The sequence below is a fragment of the Blastocystis sp. subtype 4 genome, assembly GCF_000743755.1.
Source record: "Blastocystis sp. subtype 4 strain WR1 chromosome Unknown seqid_0216, whole genome shotgun sequence".
Lineage (NCBI taxonomy): Eukaryota > Bigyra > Opalinata > Blastocystidae > Blastocystis > Blastocystis sp. subtype 4.
In genome coordinates, this window is record NW_014569331.1 from 1 (window position 1) to 18398 (window position 18398).

Genomic DNA, 18398 nt, shown 5'->3' on the forward strand with positions numbered 1-18398 from the left:
AAGCAATGCATCTGATATGAAATGAAACAATCAAAACTACCTCTCTTCTCCACTAGGATAACGTCGCAGACAATGTTCACCTCTCATTCGAGGAGAGATCGTTGCCTTTTCGTGAGGGAAGTTGACGGTGAGCTTTTCTCGGCACATGGAGACAACAGACACCCAGAGACCACGGAACAGATCTGTAAGGAAGAGATATTGGCAGGAACGCTCGAGAACTAAGGATTAATACAAACAATGAACAAATACTCTTGCTCCATGGAGTATTGGGATCAATCTTCCTTCCATCCAATCTAGCAGCTATACATTATTCCAAAACACTCTGGAACATACCCGTAGGGGCAAAAGCTGAGAAGCAACGAACAGTATTGACATTCGCCAGCTTTGCGGATTTTGATACCAATCTAAGAGAATGAGCCCACCATCGTTTCACAAAGCTCCTACGACAACATCTCACAGAAACGATAGAGTATCTACGAAAGGAGAACTTAAGCGGAGTTCGCGGGAATCACTATCTGATTGCAGAAGAGGAGATTCTCAACAAACAATCTCAATTAAAGGAATGAATCATGATCGTGGTGTTCCCAAAACCATTGTATGCTTCCACCCAAAAGAAATGTCCTCCACTTTAATATCCTCCACCAGTTTCATTTTGGTTGGTTCAGAAAGCCAGTTCCATCTAGTTGTAAAGATCTAGATGTTTTCCTACTTGTATACATATCCATCATCTGTAATCCCATAACAGTCAATAAAGGAGCAACGCAACTTCTTAAATACAATTCCTTCTACAGACTTCATATTCACCTTTACAGGAGTGCGATGCATCCGTTCTTGTTCATCACGCCCTTTTTCATCAAAGGTTCGATAAGTTTCAGCATCTTCTAATCCAAGTAGATAAATCTGACCAGATGTGTCTGTATATGTCATATGGAACTGACCACTTGCAAAAAGGTTAATTTTGTGATCAAGCTCTATTTTAATTGGACAAGTCTACAATAAGAGAGATATCTCGACCACGTACAGTATTGCCATACATCTTCGCGTTCTTTTTATTCTGACCAGTTCCCCAGTATTTACCAGTGATATAGAGATCTCCTTCATTTGAAATTAGCTACAATTCAGAATCCATCTAAGTCCTAACAATGCTAGAATTGAAACCAGCATAAATATCGCGATAATGAACGGAAGCGTCTGTATCCATCTATGAATGACTATGTAAGAACAGAAAAACCATCAGCGGCTTGAAGGACAAATCAACATCACCTCTTCCCAGTTGACCATGATTCGCTTTACCCCAAGCATAGGCACGACCGCTCTCACACAAACAGCAAGCGTGCTGGAAGCCACAAACTACTTTCGTTGGAACTTCATCTTCATCAAGCATAATCTGGAGTGGTTTGTAGATATTTACTTCCTTCACATCAGCTCCACATTGCCCATAGCGGTTGTACCCATAAGCATACAAGTGATCTACCAATCAACCTCCGGAATGAAGAAAACGAGTATCTGTCAAACAAATGCTCAGTGCCATCGAAGCCGCAACATCAACACATTTTCCTTCATCTAAGGGCAAAATCGAGGGGAAACGCGTATCAATGACTGTATTCTTGAATAAACTGTCAATCAAGAAACGAAACAACTTCTCACTTGTTAAAGGAACGAAGGACACGAGGAAGATAGGAAGTCATATTGCCTGCTCCAATGATGTTCCGAACGTCCTGAGTACGACCAAAAATGATCCAATTTCCGTCTTTATCCGCCAAACAATTATGTGCCCTTTGATTACCTCACAATACAGACACTTACCAACCACAGGCAATCTTTTCGATTCCACGTCCTTCCAGTGACTCTACTACCTATGTATAATAGCAAATACAAAAAACAACGGTTGGATACTCTCGATCTTCATAATCGTTGTGCCCTAATGCTCCAATTGTTCCACTTCCATATGTATACACTATATTATCAAGAAAATAATCTATAAATACCGGAATAACAGCGCTGACTCAGAACTGAAGAGAACAGGGGTTTAGTTACTATAGAACGACATATCCCGATCATCTTCCTCAAATAGATTCAAAAAGAAGAAAAAGTGTACAGATTTGTTCAAACAAAAACAGGTCTTCACCAATAATAGCAACAGTGTTCACATGATACAATCTTCCAGGACCCATTAATCAATTGTAGACGAAGTTTTCCATAGAGGCCGCGCCTACACATCAATGACTTTGGTTGAACAAACCCATTTCCTCCTGGATTCACAACACAGCAATTCTTTCCATATCGGTGAATCCAATTCATCCCAGGTTCGGGATGGGTATGACCGTGAATCACCAAGAAAAGATCATACTACAGTTCATGAGTGTACAAATACCTACGTCCTGCATCAGTGAAGTAATCTGATCGTACATAGATTGACTACCAAGAGAAAACACCATTCCTGCACGCCCATCTTGATCTATTGTACAAGATCCTACATGGGCAGGAGGAGAGTGCGTCATTAGAATCACTTGATCATGTTTGGGAATCAGAGAGATTAACTCGGTAATCTCTTGTTTCATATCTTCAAACTTAAAGGGAAATCCAGGCCCAAATAGACTCCCATCTTCTGTTAATTTGGGAGTACTACCTCCAAACCCAGCCAACCATAAATGGTCAGCAAGCTTAACACAATGATTGTGAAGATTTGTTGATAATTCTGTGATCTTCGCTAATACTGATGGAACAGAGCAGGAATAGGTTTCAATGGGATCATGATTTCCTGGAATATAGATGTGGGGAATCTCGAAAGACTCCAAAGCTACATGAGATGATTTACAACAATGGTTACAAGACAGAACATGATGAAATAGCCAAATCTGGTACTTAAGATCATCAGACTTTTGACCATAGAAATGATCCACAAACGTGAGATCACCACAATTCAGTATATAATCGAAAGCTATGAATAATTGCAACAAAAGAGATGAACATGTAGTTCCTAAGATCTCCTCTTTTCGTTTTATAAGACGCTTTAAAGTTTCTTTCCGATGAATGTCACTTGAAATTCATCGAAATATGGTGAACGTACCTTATTAACAACAAATTGATAGTGGAATGATTCGGTTCCTGACTACATTCCATTGATATGATTAATAATGAAAAATAATATCAAATTCGTATTCAGTCTAGCAAAAACTACAGTACAATAATCATACCCCCTAATTCTTGGGATACCAATAGTTAGTTAAACCAACAGAAATCAAAGAAAAGAATCATCTGTTCGCAGACTCAAAGGTGTCTGGCAATAGGGACAAAACCCATAAAGTGTGTTGAAGGATTGCTTTGTAGTGGGATTGGACTGGAGCATCTCTCGAAGACATGAGTAATGAAAGACTCTCCCGCAGTTGTATTAAGGAAGAGAATAATACAAATTCAAGGATATCTTCGGATTGCTGCAACATTTGTCTGGAAGTACCGTGTGATTGTGATCAATCAACTGATATCTATTCATTATAGCAGTCGAATAACCCTACGTGTAGCAAATGGCACATTCAATCTCATATTGACTCACACTTGTTTCTGATGGCTCTTTGAACTTCATTTCTAATAGATTCTCAAGGTTTTCTCGCGGAAAACGATGAGTATCCCTAATCTCAACAAAAATGTCCATAACTACCATGCATTCACATTTTTGCTAATTCTCTGATTTAATTCCTCTGTTTGGGATGTAGGACCCATTAACTTCCAGTCTCCTATGGACCAGGGTTGATCAACATTCACTGTATAGTATAATGAACACTGATTCTCTTTCAGTTTACACAATAACTTACCAAGTACCTAAGAAAATCCGACGATATTTGTGTCCAAATGTGGGTTTACTTGGATCAAGGATCAGACAGTGTTTATCTAAATCTTCTAAGACTGTCCAAACGTCATTATATTTCTCCAAAACCTTAACCACAGCATTGTGAATATCACGAAGAGTGTTTGTCTGATTCCATTGAAAAATGTAATCTTCAGGAAGCGCAAGATGACAAGCAGGAACTCCCTCTGGATATGTCCCTGGAAACGATATTTCAATGTCATGAGAACGACCACTTGGATCAGCAACAGCAATGGTAACATTCTGCAACGAATCCGTTAGATTCTGAACATGCTCCCATCCGTAATCTTCCAAATCTGTCAGTAACGTGTTATAGAATGAGAAAGGCAAATTCTACAAGTGATTTAACTATTCTTGAAATACTAACGAATGGACAAGACTATCGGAAGCCTGTAGATCACATCGCTCAATCATTGTCAACAGCTCCTGAGCCAATTCATCAACTGAGTGACATTGATTCAATTTCTAATACTTTCACTATCTGTCAACACGCTTACTCGTTGAAGTTCACCTTGTTGATTCGATAAGAGAGATTGGAGATTCGATGAACACGAAATTGACGCTTCATGAAGTTTTAATGGCTTTATGGAAGTTGTTTCGAACTGAATAAAGTATATTTGGTTCTGATCATCACATTACAAAGAAGTACTACATTAACGCGCTCTACAATAGCAAATCTACTCGAATCTGTTTCATCAGGGATGATCACATAACTGTTCCGGAGTAATGACATCTTTGTGAGAACCGAATGAATCAAGGAATTGTTATTAATTCTCATTTCACTTCATTTTCATTCATTTCGTATCTGTATCCAGAATGACAACACAATTCTTTTTGATATATCAGCATGGGAAAGCGTGAAGAAGTTTTAGTGAAGTGGGACAAGGATAAGAAATGGGAAGAACTGTAATATCTTGATGGGACGGTATGATGTATAGAAAGGAGATTAAGTCAGTTTTTGTTAACCCTGATGATACCATCGATCCTATTCCGGGTGTTCGTTACTTTATGTCAGAGTGTGGAGGCTCAAAGCAGCCCTTGAAAGAAGAAATCATTGCTATGATCATATCATTCCTTTTAACGGGTATCGTACCTCTACTAATGGCTTTAGCCGTTATTGGTTGGTATTCGGTCCGAGCAAGAGGTGAACAAGAATCATTTTGTTTATTCGATAGTTGTTTTGTTACTCTCTTTTCTGTCGCTCTTAATTCCTTGTAAAGTGTATGATACGTCTGTATTGAAATGGAAGATATGGGATACATTGTTCGATTATTTCTCATAGTCAGCATCAATTCAATTCATGATATGTAGTTCTATTGTCTTTGATGAGCCTATGGATAAGCACACGAAGTATTTATTTGCTGAGTATCCTCATGGAGTGTAATGAAGATTTCCATCATCAACTATTAGAACTCCTTTGGGTTGCATTGTCTCGGGATTTGCTTTCCCTCACTTTAGTCCTGAAATCCCTTGTTACATATCCACTCGAATTCCTCTCGTTAGTTCATTAATTCCACTCTCTGACTACCAAAAGTGCTCTGATCATTCCCTTCTATGGAATGGTATTGAAATGGATTGGATGTATTACAGCCACAAGAGAGAACATTCGTAAGGCCCTTCAAACTGGATCTTGTGCCGTTGTCGTTGATGGAATCGCGGGAATGTATGTCAATGAGCCCAAGAAAGAAATGGTGAAGTTTTCTGGACGCAAGGGATTCGTCCGTGCTGCTGTAGATACAGGATCACCCATTCGACCGGTGTATCAATTCGGTACTTCGCAGCTGATGAAATTGGTTCCTAAGTGTCTTGAACCAGTTGCTAGAAAATTTGCTTGTGCAATGGGTTTGATTGTCGGTCGATGGGGACTGCCTATCCCAAAGAAGGTGATGTTGATGTCTGTGATTGGCCGTACAATTGAGGTGAAGAAGATGGATAAGAATGAACCTGGTTATGATGATTATGTGGATGAGATCCAGCAGAAGGTTGCTGATGAGATCCAGAGAGTGTAGGATAATGAGACAGTTCGTTACTGATAGATACTACAAGTACAGAGGTGCGTACGGATGGAGTGAGCGTCCTCTTGAAATCTATTAAGATTGTATTCGTTTGTGTTTCTTTAAACAATTTCAGTGATACAACGTTACCATACTCCATCTTCTCATTACCATGGGAGACAAAGGTCTCTTTGACTGTTCAACTGCACAAACTGTTTCTTTAGGTCTTATTATTGCTGGAATACCTGTGGGCATCATTCTCCTCTTTATTCCTGCATGGTACGGACGATATGGAGATCGAAAGAGAATGTATTTGGGCTCACTTCCTGCCAAGGTTGCTTGGATGTTACAGGAATGTCCTTCGTTTCTTATTCCCTTTATCTATCTTGTGATGAATTTGTCTGTAATGAAGGATCATTGGGTAAATATTGTCTGTCTAGTATTCTTCCTATTTCATTACTTTTATCGGTAACCGAATTTGTATTCCATCCCATCTAGAGCCTTTATTTATCCCTTCAGGATCCAAAATGGGAAAAACACCCCAACAGAACTCTTCCTACTGGCTGTTGTTTTCTGTATCCTCAATGGATATGACCAAGCTGTTTACCAAATTACTCCCTGTCAAGTTCATACAGTTTCATGGTTATACGATCCGCGATTCATCATCGGTGTCATTCTTTTCATTGCGGGTCTCAGTATTAACTGGCAGTCAGATGCTATTCTGCGTTCTCTCCGAGCTGACGGAAGTTCAGGATATAAGATTCCTCATGGTGGCATGTTTGAGTATGTGTCTGGTGCAAACTATTTTGGTGAATGTATTGAATGGATTGGATACGCTTGTTTATGCTGGAATCTGGGAGCCCTGGCCTTCGCTTTCTTTACGATAGCAAATATAGGTCCTCGCGCACTACAGCATCACAAGTGGTATAAGAATACATTTGGAGACGAGTATCCTTCCTCACGTAAAGCCCTCATTCCATATCTCTTATAATATGTTTGTAACAAACACTCATGTAAAGGACAATTACATAGTCAAATAGGATGTTAATTCTTCACCTGATAACGACTCCAATTGATGACGCAATTCCTGAGCCATCTTCTCCACTTCTGCATCCTCATCCTCCAGCAAATCGGCTAAGAATGGAATCACATCTGGCAATAATGGTAAATACTCCTGTGCCATTCTATCAAAACACTCACGAATCACCCGAATGGCCACCAACTTTACTGCATTGATAGGTGATCGTGTTTGTAACAATACTTGGTGGTTAAGTGATTGCCACCAATCATCATGTCCAGAGGTTGATACAACCAATTGAACCACTGTTGGCACCACATAGCTCTGCATAAACTTACCATACTCCGTAACATAATCAGGTACAAAATATGAACCAATTAACCTTACTAAAGGTGTTGAAACACTACTCACCTTCTCTTCATCCAACCAACCCTCTGAATCATACAGAAAACAACGATACAGAGACAATACAACCAATTTCGTTACATGGAATAAATCTTGTTGACTTGCTTGCTCTTCTGCTGGTTTCTCTCTCTTACATGTTTTACTAAATGCTTCCAAGAACCCAATACCAATACTAAAGAAATGACCAAAAAAGGGGGTAAAAATGGATTTCAATTTTGAAGCCAATTCTGTTACCAATGCATAGAATGGGATTGCTTTTGCAACAGGAGGAAGTTCTGATTGTTCTGAGACTGTTGCTTTCTCTTCCATCCAAGCAACAGTCTGAATGAACAGTGGTGTAAGTTGGGCCTCGCTTAACTTCAGTGTTATACTGATCATCGCTCCCACAACAGCTGTTTCCACCTTCGTTATCGACTCTTCATCCACTTCTTCAGCTGACCACTTTGAACGGGCTTCTAATCCCTGGACACAAAATGTCCAGATTTTAACAGCATACGTTTCTATTTTATCCTCAGGAATACGATCTACAACCAATTTCAAGAGAATAAACAGTTGACAAACACTACTAGGAGAATGAGGAGGAAGGGATTTATAAGTGTCAATAACCGCGGGAAGAATCAGTCGTGTTTCAATCTGTTCACTTATCAATTCATAGAGTGCCTGAACAGAATTCTTCAATACTGGTTTATCAATCATAAGCAGAGTAGGTGAGAGAAGTAAGACCAGCATCTGATGAAGATACACAGAAAGCAATCCACTTTGATTCTGGACGACTGCAGCTAATGAGGAAAGAAGTGATTGAAGTAACATCAAAATCTCCTCTCGTTGACTCTGACGCTCTGTTATAGCATCTCCACTCTCTTCTCCTTCTAGTAATTTCATTTCTTCATTCAATCCTTCTAATCGTTTCAATCCCTGATCCAATTCCTTGAGAAGTGCTGGAGCGAATTTAGGCAGAAAAGGAAGAATTCGAATACCCAGTTTGGAACATAACATTGAGAGAGCAATGTAAGCAGAACCCTTCAGTGCCTGGATGCCTGATGCTGATGAGGTGGCTTGAGAAATTATTGTAATGACACTTTGCACAGCTGGTAGGAAGACATCAGGATACTCTGAAGCAAAGAATTGAGTCAAAATATGAATTGAGAGAAGTGCTGTCTGACGAGTCACCGCTAATTCTGATGGATTGTCACATAATCCAACCAGATTTTGTACAAACCCTAAATAGGCCTGAATATCGTCATTTGACAGAGATTCTTCACTCTCATGTATCTTCGTATTTAACATGACTAAGGCCCGTTTACGAACAGTTCCATCTCCATTCCTGATCAAGACACTAATGATCGTAATCAACGTAGGAACCGTAAGCACCTCACTGAACACCGTCACACAATCATAAACCACTCCTTCCACTGTTTTCAATCCAGACAGTACTTCCAATTCTTCTTCTGTGCGTTTACGACCACGAGACTGTTCTCCTATTCGCTCCTTATTCACAGAACAGTTCTGAAGAAGAATTAGCAGGCTCTCAATAATATGAACAAAATACTTCTGAATTTTGTCACTATCACGTTCAGCTGATGTCACTTTACCAATGAAAGTAGGATGACTTACAATGTCTCTTACAAAGTGAACCACAACTTGATCAATTGTAAGGATAGTAGTCTCTTTCTGTCTCCATTCTTCCAGAGGTAATGAACCTACGAGAGCCTGAGTAAGAGCCTCTATTCGATTCATTTCTCTCTTGTTCTCATGTGTCAAATCCATCAGATACTCTGCAAATGATACCAGCACACCAAGTGCCTGGATCTGAGGTATCAAATTAACTCCCATAAACACAGAAGTCACAAATCGATAGATTCCAGAGGCAGCAAGCTCACTATTCTGAACACGACTAGAAGGAATCTCCATCTCCTTGCCAATACTGATAGCATTGTTTAGTAAGAGGAGATAGGCGATACTATGACCGATATAATTGATAGATGAGTGAGCAATGAATGTATTGAGAAGTTGGATACTCTGAGAATATGGTAAATATGGAACACACGATAAAAACGTCTTGTATACACGAAGGATCTGTTTCTCATCATTAAAACGACGAAGACAATGAGTGAGAACAGAAATAATCACAGCAAATGCTTCTTCGTCTTGATTGACAATAACTCGAGTAGCCAAATCATCAAAACAAATGAAGAGATGTTCATTGATTGTATCCGAATGCATTGAAGCTAATACTGACAGTAACTGAAGACAGGTCTTATTGATCTGAGTGGTCAGATTGAGATTGATCAAATCCACAAGCAATTGAGGCTGAATCATGATATCTGTATGAATAGAAACACTGTTACGACGAGCACGTTTCGTTGGTGGCTGAGAATTAGCAGTCTGGAGAGTTTGCTGTGATGTAATAACACGTACAGGATTCGTTGAAGCAGATAGAATGGAGTACAAACACTCTAACAGAATCTGAATTGGATAAAACAATGCCAATGTATCACTCAATGCAACATTTGTCTCATTCACAGATTCGATTTCCATCTCTCCTGCAGTGGCTCGTTGTGTCTCCTCTTTCAATGTATCTCGAGGTATTGTGTGAGCTTTCACAATGGTCACCAGACGAGTTAGAATCACTAACAAAGGATCAATCACTTGAATGTCCTGCTGGAACTTGGGATTTCTTGTTACTACCTCGATGAATCCCGTCATTAGCTGGATTTGATCGAACTCCGATTCTCCGTCATGCACCAAACTCTGAGCCTCCTCCATCAATAGCATAACGGACAGATCCAAATGGTTCACACTCTCATACACTTGAACTGCGTCTACTGAATGAATACGCGATGCTACGCACAACATAGCATGAAAGAGGGATTGTCGTTCTGGAGCATTCATTGCTCTAAATACATCGTTTGTGATGTCTTCAAGAACCACACTCAAAGGAGCAAACGGTCCAGTAGGCGTATTCACCATCAAATCCTTCTGCATGAAGGAAAACAAAGCTGAACGGAACTCTTGTTGATGAATCAGGGTTTGGGACATTGCTCTAAAGAACCATGGTACTAATAGTGCCCATTCCTCCTTACCTTCGATGGAGCATTCTTGAGTCATATCCATCTTCTGATATTCCACCACACACCGTTGCAATACAGCCTCTTCGGAAGATTCTGTGTATGGAATACGCTGGCACAGGCGAAGATACTTCACTCGCATTCCTTCAGGCTCCATTCCCAGAATTAAAGGTAAGAGAATCGTTGACAAAGAATCACGGGGAACAGAAGAATTCTCGGCAAAGAGAAGACCAAACTTAATCGGGAACATCTTCGCATCATCACGAATTTCCCCGCGGAATCCGAGTATAAACTGAATGAGCTGAATCAAAATTGCTTCCTTCCCTGAATCCTTCTCTCCTATCATTCCATTCTCTCGACTATTACGTCGTGGCTTCTTTCCACCTTTCAAACACAAAGCATCCAGTAACAGCAAGGCTGTAGATCGTACCGACAGCACAGGGCTCTGGAGGTGAATGAGTACTGCAAGGAGACAAGAACTGAATGCTCCATACGAGAGAGAATTTTGAGCAGATATATAGTTCAACATCTTATTCAGAGCATGAAGGAGGATATTCGATTCATTGCTACAAAGGAGAAGAGTACTGAATGGAAGTGAAGGATCCTGTGTCCACACTGTCGAAGCGACATAGTTTGCTACAATCATGTAGCAGCTCTGCTGGGGAGAAAAGCGAGTGAAACAGTAGCAAATGATTGTCAATGGATGAGCTGATAAAGATTGATATTGAGAATAGTTTGGAAGCAAAGCTTGCGTTTCCCATGACAGATTTGTGGCACACACCACTAAGAGAGACAGCATAAAACGAACTGTTTCGAGAGGAGAGAGCATCAGAGGCATTGCATCAAAAGCCTTCCAAGACAGAGAACTCAATTCATTCAGAGATAGTTTCAGCTTTGCCACCTCCTCACCAGGCATCTCTTCAAGCACAGACATGGCATGCGCACAGAGACAACATGCCACCTCAGACTGGAAGGACGATTGAGGGAGAGTCTGTAATAGTGCCACTCCAACATGAACAAAGAATGAAGAAACTGGAGACTTCAGAGCCATCTGGAGAGATTGCAACACCATTACAGACTGATTCTCCTTGTCAGCCAACCGCTTTGCAAGGATCTCCCAGAGACTCTTATGATTAATCTTTTTACCTTTGATAGAACCAATCTGAGCAAAAGGATGAGGGATCATACACAACACAGCCAAACAATCCTTCAAATACTCTGCAGATTCGTTATGCAAGAGATAGGAATACAAAATACACAATGTTGTGATTAAGGTTTCGGGCGTTTCATTCTGAACCACGGGAATAATATCTAATTGGCTCAATAAGCGGAATACAACCGCAACCACCTTTTCAGCATTTCCTTCAATCAATTTCGTATGTCCCAGCTCATTGAAAAGAACAGACACAAGAGAAGTATTGTCAAATACATGAAGCAGCTGTTCCAGAGGTACCGAGAGAATACGTAACGACAAGTCCAAGTAATCATCCTCCAACAACGATGCTATGCTATTCTTTAAGAATTCCCGTTGATTGAGAGGCGTTTCGTTAGAACAAGAAACAATCTGTTGGATCAGAAGATCACAAACCTCCTTGCGCACAACGTATGTGCGATTTTCAATATTGAGGAAGAGAGTTCGACCATTGCTCAGAACCATGTGAGAGGAACCATAGAAGAGACTTTGTGTGATGGGCTTCAGAGGTGTTTCCTGAGGTAACTCACTCACATAGGCATCAAACACCTCCGAATACTGACTACTCAAGGTCAGGAGGAGTTTTTCCACGCGTTCCTGTTGAGAAGAAGTGAGAGTAAGCGTGGATAGGACCTGGTTCAGACTATCCAAACAGAGTTTCATGTAAGTATGGGCTTCATCGGGACGAATCAACTGTGCGAACACAGAGAGAGTTTCGAGATAAGTGGAGTCCTCGAGAAGAAGAGTATTCAGAGCAGGAGCCACAGCAGAGAGAATGGGAAGCAAAGAAGCCTTCTGTGAAAGACTCTGGAGTGAGGATGGAAGAGTAGGATTCTGGAAGAACTGTTGAGCTGTTGCTACAGGCATAGTATACGTAGCATTGCTGCGGAAGAGAAGAAGGAGACATTCCACTAAACGCTGCAAATTGCAGTGATCTGTTCGTAGTAAACTATTCAAGCAGGCCGTTATGATATCTTCACTCAATGTCACATTAATAGCAATCTGAGCAAGAATTAGGAGACTTGTGGCCTGGAATTCCGAATTGGTGGAACTGAAACCAACAGAAGCAAAACCGATTAAAGAACGAACTACTTGCTCTTTTAAAGCACCCAAACGAACAATATCCACTACAATTGCACAAACCAGAGTCAGATGAGCAACAGGAAGCATTCCAGCCATGTTGAGACGACGAATACCATTTAGAATAAAGTCCAGGAATGCCTGGTCCTTGATACACTGGGTTGATAGAGTTCCACGAATAATGGGTGTTTCCACTTTCTTTGCACTCTCTAGAAATAGAAAGATGCTCTTATCGAGTCTGAGAATCTTAAATACTCGAGCAAACAGTGGACTTTCATGATAAGGAAGTACAGCCAAGAAAAAGTCCTCAGCGTTGAATGTATGAATACTCAATCGACGGATCAAATACTCTAATGACTTTTGGACACATCTCAACAACATGTAAGGAGCCACCGAAAACAAGTAGTCCTGGACCATTTCATCAATCTCCTTATTCTCTGCATCCGTGACATTCTCTCGATTTGTCGATAATAAACGGTTTCCAAAGAGTGTCTCGTCAAATCGCTGAAAACGACTGTCGATACGAATTAATTCCATAATTCCGTTTCGACCAAGAGAGTAGACAGCTTGAATACTCATCTTCGCTGCTTCCTTGGGAGAGAACAGGATAGACGAATAATCAACCACATCTGCATTTGCAACACGAATTGACTTTAATTGGGCTGCAAGTTGGGTTTGCATTGGTACCAATTCAAACAAATTCTGAGAAAAACTGGTCTGTATAAGAAACAGGTGAAAAGAAGTAGCCAGTGACCATTATACATCTGCCATCGAATTAAAAACGTCCTGTAACAATTCGCACTTCCTCTGCATTTCTAGAGATCAGATGAGATTTTGACGTGTACATCTGTGGACACATATACGTATCACCGTTCTTTCCGATCATGTTGTGACATCGAGGACAATAGTGCCGTCTACGATAAATTTTGATGCATTAGATTACGTTTCCTTTACACAATCACAGCAGAGGAAGAAGAGAGAGAATGGACCAAGAACGAAGAAGAAGACGATTGCAAGTGTAATTGTGTTGGTAAAGGATCTATTTAGCATGTTTATAAGGATATGCACAGCATCCAGCCTTTCGTTCGGCATATGTAGCATTGCAACTTCGGCAAATGTTGCAGTAAGCGTTTACTGGTCTAGAGTGATACCCCTCTGCTAAATTTACAAGTCTCCAAGCCGAGCAGTCGCAACAGTGAGCTCATTCTTAGTGGATTGCTTTGGTGCTTCTTGTTGGGGTGCCGTTTGACTTGCATTCATAGAACTGTTGGATGACTGGGGAATGACAATAGGTTGCAAAACGGTTGTTGAGGACTGGGGTTGGGCAGAATAGACAGCAATGGGCTGAACAGGCATTCCTTGAGGCTGAGAGATGACCGCTCTTTCTTGATATGTTTGCATCTGATTTGAAGCCATTTGCAATAATATGGAGAGGATCCATTATCATCCCAAACGAAGATTGCTAACAAACAAAGCAGGATACCACATAATTACCGAGAGAATACTCGCAGCCATTTTTCGTGATTCCAGCCAGTCCCGTGCGACAGTACACTCTGTCATCAGCTGCAATTAGACGATCACAAAGTAACGGAGACTTATTAGCAAAGAAGTTCATATCACAATGGTAGAAAAAGGTCATTGAGAAACGCTATATTGAATCCCTCTTTCATTTCCTACTTGTGGCTTAAAAATAGCCAATACATGATTAACAAGAGAAACATAATCACTGCACGCTATATTCGTCTCAAAACTAACATAGCTGCAATGTGCCTCCGGAGTAATGTGAATGGTATAGAAACCACCCAAAGATAACCCATTCATAGAATACCCACAGGGAGTGAAGAGATAGTCATCTATTATCGAGTCTGGGTAGATAGTGCCAATGCCTGAGTCCCTCTAGTTCTTACCTCCCTTCTTCATTCCTACTGTGACTTGTTGTGCAGTCATTGTATCATCAGTCTTAAAGAACTGCTTGGCTACAGTCTCCTCCATATCATACATCATTATATTCAGAAAACATGACTCCAACCCGCCTTCACACAACAAAGATTGATCAACAGCCACTGGAGACGAAGGACCTCGGGAACGATACGACAACTCACATTGTCTTTCCTTTGGCTCACTGTCATGAGATCCCTCGCTACTCTCATCACTAGAGTCGTTTGGAGTACTGAAAAAAATGGGAGAACCGGGATCACTTGAGTATTCACTCTGAGTGTCTACTTGACTCCATTTCTCTGCTCCCTCCAATACCGCCTTCACAGACGAATACGTATCTTGACTAGATGAGAATAAGGGGCTGTATGTAAACAAGAACACATGATCTTTCGTGCTACCACCAAGAATAAAGGAATTCTCTTCTGGGAAAAAGCTCCGTAAATAAGCCTCCTACAATGATACAACTTTCCAATAACCTACAGCATCTTCCCAGGAATTGTGAGGATACACTTGACAATCTGGATACAGGTAGTTTTTACTACTGTACAAAAGATACTCCAATTGTAGTCCTTTCTCTTTTAACAACTCCAAGATCAAGGGAATGGTGAGTAGCAATAAGGTTCTTCCGCAAGTTTTGAAAATACATATGTTCTCAAACACGAAGAGACTAGACTCAGATAGAACGTACGACGTACAGTTTCTGAATATCACATAGAATCTTCACACATACTCGCTCTTGCACTCACTTAATATGGAACACTTCGCTGTAGTTAGGATGGATTCCCAAACACTTCTAGGAATACCGCGAAGTCCATCATTCGGCTTTACAGACATGATTTTGATCTGCAATATCTTTTCAGCACCCTCAAAACCAGAATTCATCTCAGCAAAAGACGTTATTTTTATGACAATGACAAGTTTCCAAGGAATAGAATGGTATGTGAATCACACTTATAGGCATAGACAGAAGAGATGGCTGACTTCTATTTGTAACCCGTATGAGATGATTCTACCTAAGATTCTGGTATTTCTTTTCTTACTTTAGAAAAGAATCACACAACGGGTAAAGAAATAATGATGTAATAATTGGTAAACAGATTGGGCAGATCCTATTTGATGAACCAAATCTTGTTCCCATTCATAGAATGTTCCCCTAGAGCAAAGCGAACATATTCTTTCTGTACTTCTCATTCTCCGGATTTGTTGGTATACATCCCGAATTCTGTCATCTGAGAATTAGGGAATGTGAAAAGACACATTTCAAGAAATGTATATCCCATTAGTGCGTTGTTTATTCTGCTTGAATGAATCATACTAGTCGTTAAATACCCAATATTCTTCTCTTTTAGTCACATTTGCTTGCTAGATAAAACTGAACCTTAGTTAATCCTCTTCAACTCTTCCGTTCATAGAGATGCCTAGAAGATGTTATGCAATGGAATTACCTTAGTTAACTGACGATTATCTTTACCTCAGATTTGTTACTCTGTCACATCTTTCAATCTTTGAAATCCGTTAGAAACAACAACAAACAAATTTATGCAATCTCTAGACTCATCTCCTTCAGTTCACTTATAAACACATTTCCGTAAACACAATCAGGAGCGATCTCCATAAGCTCACTTAATTCATTCAGTCTCGTTGAAAACAACCCAGAGGTGACATCCTTTTCAATAATCCCTTTTCTTGTCAATTCGATTGCAATATAGAACAAAGTTCGCATATAATACCACGAACTCTGATCGTCGCACTCTGTGTACAAGGCATTCAGATTTAGCTCAAGTTCTAGTTCTCACAAAAATACTCTAAACAAACCATCTCGAATAGTTTTAATACTTTGTTCACCATCATTTGAGTGAATCAACATGGAATGCAAGAGTTCCCCTCGAAAGTGCCATGCTGAGTAGTTACTTGAATTTTCATTAATCCTATTCATTGTAAAGGCGAGTAACGAATTAAGAGGAACCTCCATTAGACGCGTTACTAGCATCCAATGATTCCAACAGTGGAAATTACGCTGATCTGCTTGCAACATCTTCTCACAAAGACCAATTTCCCTTTCTGTAAGCAATGAAGGTCGTCTTAATATCAAATCCAATTAATGCAGATCACTTCTGGAAAAGCCAACGACGATGGTGCCACACTGGATAGCATTTTGGATCTCTGTTACGAATGATCTCTTCTGTCAATAGAAGTTCCTCATTTAAACATTTCAATTTGTTTTCTTCAGATCTATATATGAACGACCATTCAAATCCAAACTCTTCGTTATTATCAAGAAGAAGTACTAGATACTCTTTCCGATAGTTCCAAATAGTGTAGAAATCTGGATTTAATTTAGCCATCACACTAGAAAGCTTGAAGGCTTCTGGGGAGTAATCCTTCGCATGGATCTGGGCTTTATCAATTCCAATCAATACACACCTTTGCAAGGACTGTAACACCAGCATTCTGAAGCTTTACCGCTTTCTTATGTTCCTGCTCGATCTCTTGCTCTGTTTTCTCAGTAATACGTCTCTGTCGTCCGTGCTATGGATCAATTAGCAACAATTATTCCACCATGAGAATTGGATTATTCTTTTGTTTGTATAATATAACAATTGCAAGTTGACAGTAGGCAGACTGCTCTACTCAAAATGGATCTCATTTGTCCTATCTGTCTACTTCCAATCACAGTAGTAGCTGATTGTTCCTTTTATGTTTAGAATCAAGCAATTCTCGATTGTTGTAAACATACATTCTGCAAGAAATGCATTATGGCGTGGATGAAAACAACCTTCTCATGTCCCTTATGCAAACGTGGTGTCGGAGTTATTATTGCCAATATCCAATCTCCTTCAGAGTATTCACAGTATCTACCGAATGGCAAATATCTCTATTCGAGTTATAGCCCTCGTCGGAAAGTCATGTTTCTCCTAACAGTGTTGATTTAACTCTCTAGTTATTCCCTTGGTCTAGTCCCTTTACCCAATTATGAAGGAGCCATTCCCTCTCATTCTATCAAGAAATGTCCTATTCTAAAAGAATGGACTCAACGAGAGATTGATGTAGTGGTACACTTCATATTTAACAAGCAGACACTTCTTCCTGGATCTGACACTGATTTCTTCGTAACTCTGATTCTTGAAGGGATCGATCGATATGGATCACGACATGACTATGTTCATAAGAAGATTGAGGATTTGCTACGAGGAAACGTCAATATCTTTTTAAGAGAGATTGAAAGCTGTTTTAATTGTCATGCAGTAAGAATGTTATAGACATATGAGTTGTAGAAGAGTCTCAAAGAATATGATTCTCTCATCGAATATTGTTATCCATCTCTAGCTGGTTTGCGTGTATATCAAAGGTAATTTGTAGAGAGTCGCAATGACCAAGTGACAAGTGATTATCAACATGAGTATAATGTCCTTCTATCGGAATACAATGAAGTTGATGATGAGTTGAGTGGTTTCCTGAAAGAGAATCCAGAGTTCGAACAGTATGCGAAGGAACTTGAGGCAAAGTATTCTCAAATTCAATGGGTTGAAGAATCAAATCAATCTAAACCGATTGAAGATACAAATAGACAACCACTTGTACAAGAGGAAGATGATCCATATTTGTATTATCATTCTGAACATGACTACTAAAAATTGTTTCTTCAAACATAATAACTAAAGGGACTCTATTAGACTTGCAATCTCATCTTCTTTGCCATGTGCTTGTTCGGAATCTTTGGTTTCTTTCGATCCTTGTCATAATCTCCACGAATCTTCCTCGTTCGTTTTGACTGGAACTGAGCTCTCGCTTGTTTCTTATCCTTACTACTGATATCGAAGAACTCCCTCTTCGTACT

The 18398-nt window shown here is 40.0% G+C and overlaps 10 protein-coding genes across 10 annotated transcripts; 3 read left to right on the plus strand and 7 right to left on the minus strand.

Annotated features, from left to right (window-relative positions):
* Positions 1-36: 36 nt before the first annotated feature.
* JH06_3270 (NADH dehydrogenase) lies at positions 37-452 on the minus strand (the record flags this gene model as incomplete). The annotated part of the gene is given in 4 exon segments (XM_014670894.1): positions 37-218; positions 250-300; positions 334-437; positions 448-452. The coding sequence occupies 4 exon segments, from the start codon at positions 450-452 to the stop codon at positions 37-39; spliced, it is 342 nt and encodes a 113-aa protein (XP_014526380.1).
* Positions 453-567: 115 nt separating this feature from the next.
* On the minus strand, positions 568-2061 carry JH06_3271 (hypothetical protein; the record flags this gene model as incomplete). The annotated part of the gene is given in 10 exon segments (XM_014670895.1): positions 568-679; positions 710-971; positions 1015-1111; positions 1142-1201; positions 1232-1470; positions 1483-1616; positions 1648-1776; positions 1807-1856; positions 1887-1957; positions 1989-2061. The coding sequence occupies 10 exon segments, from the start codon at positions 2059-2061 to the stop codon at positions 568-570; spliced, it is 1227 nt and encodes a 408-aa protein (XP_014526381.1).
* A 63-nt stretch (positions 2062-2124) lies between these two features.
* JH06_3272 (hypothetical protein) lies at positions 2125-2561 on the minus strand (the record flags this gene model as incomplete). Its single annotated transcript, XM_014670896.1, has 3 exons — positions 2125-2212; positions 2243-2349; positions 2379-2561. The coding sequence occupies 3 exons, from the start codon at positions 2559-2561 to the stop codon at positions 2125-2127; spliced, it is 378 nt and encodes a 125-aa protein (XP_014526382.1).
* Positions 2562-3511: 950 nt separating this feature from the next.
* On the minus strand, positions 3512-4598 carry JH06_3273 (E3 ubiquitin-protein ligase; the record flags this gene model as incomplete). The annotated part of the gene is made up of 6 exons (XM_014670897.1): positions 3512-3629; positions 3659-3788; positions 3820-4198; positions 4229-4308; positions 4338-4488; positions 4518-4598. The coding sequence occupies 6 exons, from the start codon at positions 4596-4598 to the stop codon at positions 3512-3514; spliced, it is 939 nt and encodes a 312-aa protein (XP_014526383.1).
* Positions 4599-4712: 114 nt separating this feature from the next.
* Positions 4713-5959, plus strand: JH06_3274 (diacylglycerol acyltransferase; the record flags this gene model as incomplete). Its single annotated transcript, XM_014670898.1, has 7 exons — positions 4713-4771; positions 4804-5009; positions 5041-5128; positions 5177-5245; positions 5276-5427; positions 5456-5870; positions 5902-5959. 7 exons carry the CDS (start codon positions 4713-4715, stop codon positions 5957-5959), a joined length of 1047 nt encoding a protein of 348 aa, XP_014526384.1.
* A 72-nt stretch (positions 5960-6031) lies between these two features.
* Positions 6032-6850, plus strand: JH06_3275 (3-oxo-5-alpha-steroid 4-dehydrogenase; the record flags this gene model as incomplete). Its single annotated transcript, XM_014670899.1, has 2 exons — positions 6032-6327; positions 6358-6850. 2 exons carry the CDS (start codon positions 6032-6034, stop codon positions 6848-6850), a joined length of 789 nt encoding a protein of 262 aa, XP_014526385.1.
* Positions 6851-6883: 33 nt separating this feature from the next.
* Positions 6884-13303, minus strand: JH06_3276 (hypothetical protein; the record flags this gene model as incomplete). Its single annotated transcript, XM_014670900.1, has 1 exon — positions 6884-13303. One exon carries the CDS (start codon positions 13301-13303, stop codon positions 6884-6886), a length of 6420 nt encoding a protein of 2139 aa, XP_014526386.1.
* A 1215-nt stretch (positions 13304-14518) lies between these two features.
* Positions 14519-15442, minus strand: JH06_3277 (S-adenosylmethionine decarboxylase; the record flags this gene model as incomplete). Its single annotated transcript, XM_014670901.1, has 3 exons — positions 14519-15010; positions 15041-15260; positions 15291-15442. The coding sequence occupies 3 exons, from the start codon at positions 15440-15442 to the stop codon at positions 14519-14521; spliced, it is 864 nt and encodes a 287-aa protein (XP_014526387.1).
* Positions 15443-16097: 655 nt separating this feature from the next.
* On the minus strand, positions 16098-17010 carry JH06_3278 (RAB-protein geranylgeranyltransferase; the record flags this gene model as incomplete). The annotated part of the gene is made up of 5 exons (XM_014670902.1): positions 16098-16345; positions 16376-16543; positions 16577-16641; positions 16673-16792; positions 16823-17010. 5 exons carry the CDS (start codon positions 17008-17010, stop codon positions 16098-16100), a joined length of 789 nt encoding a protein of 262 aa, XP_014526388.1.
* A 315-nt stretch (positions 17011-17325) lies between these two features.
* JH06_3279 (hypothetical protein) lies at positions 17326-18192 on the plus strand (the record flags this gene model as incomplete). Its single annotated transcript, XM_014670903.1, has 4 exons — positions 17326-17468; positions 17502-17805; positions 17836-17890; positions 17921-18192. The coding sequence occupies 4 exons, from the start codon at positions 17326-17328 to the stop codon at positions 18190-18192; spliced, it is 774 nt and encodes a 257-aa protein (XP_014526389.1).
* Between the last annotated feature and the right edge of the window lie 206 nt (positions 18193-18398).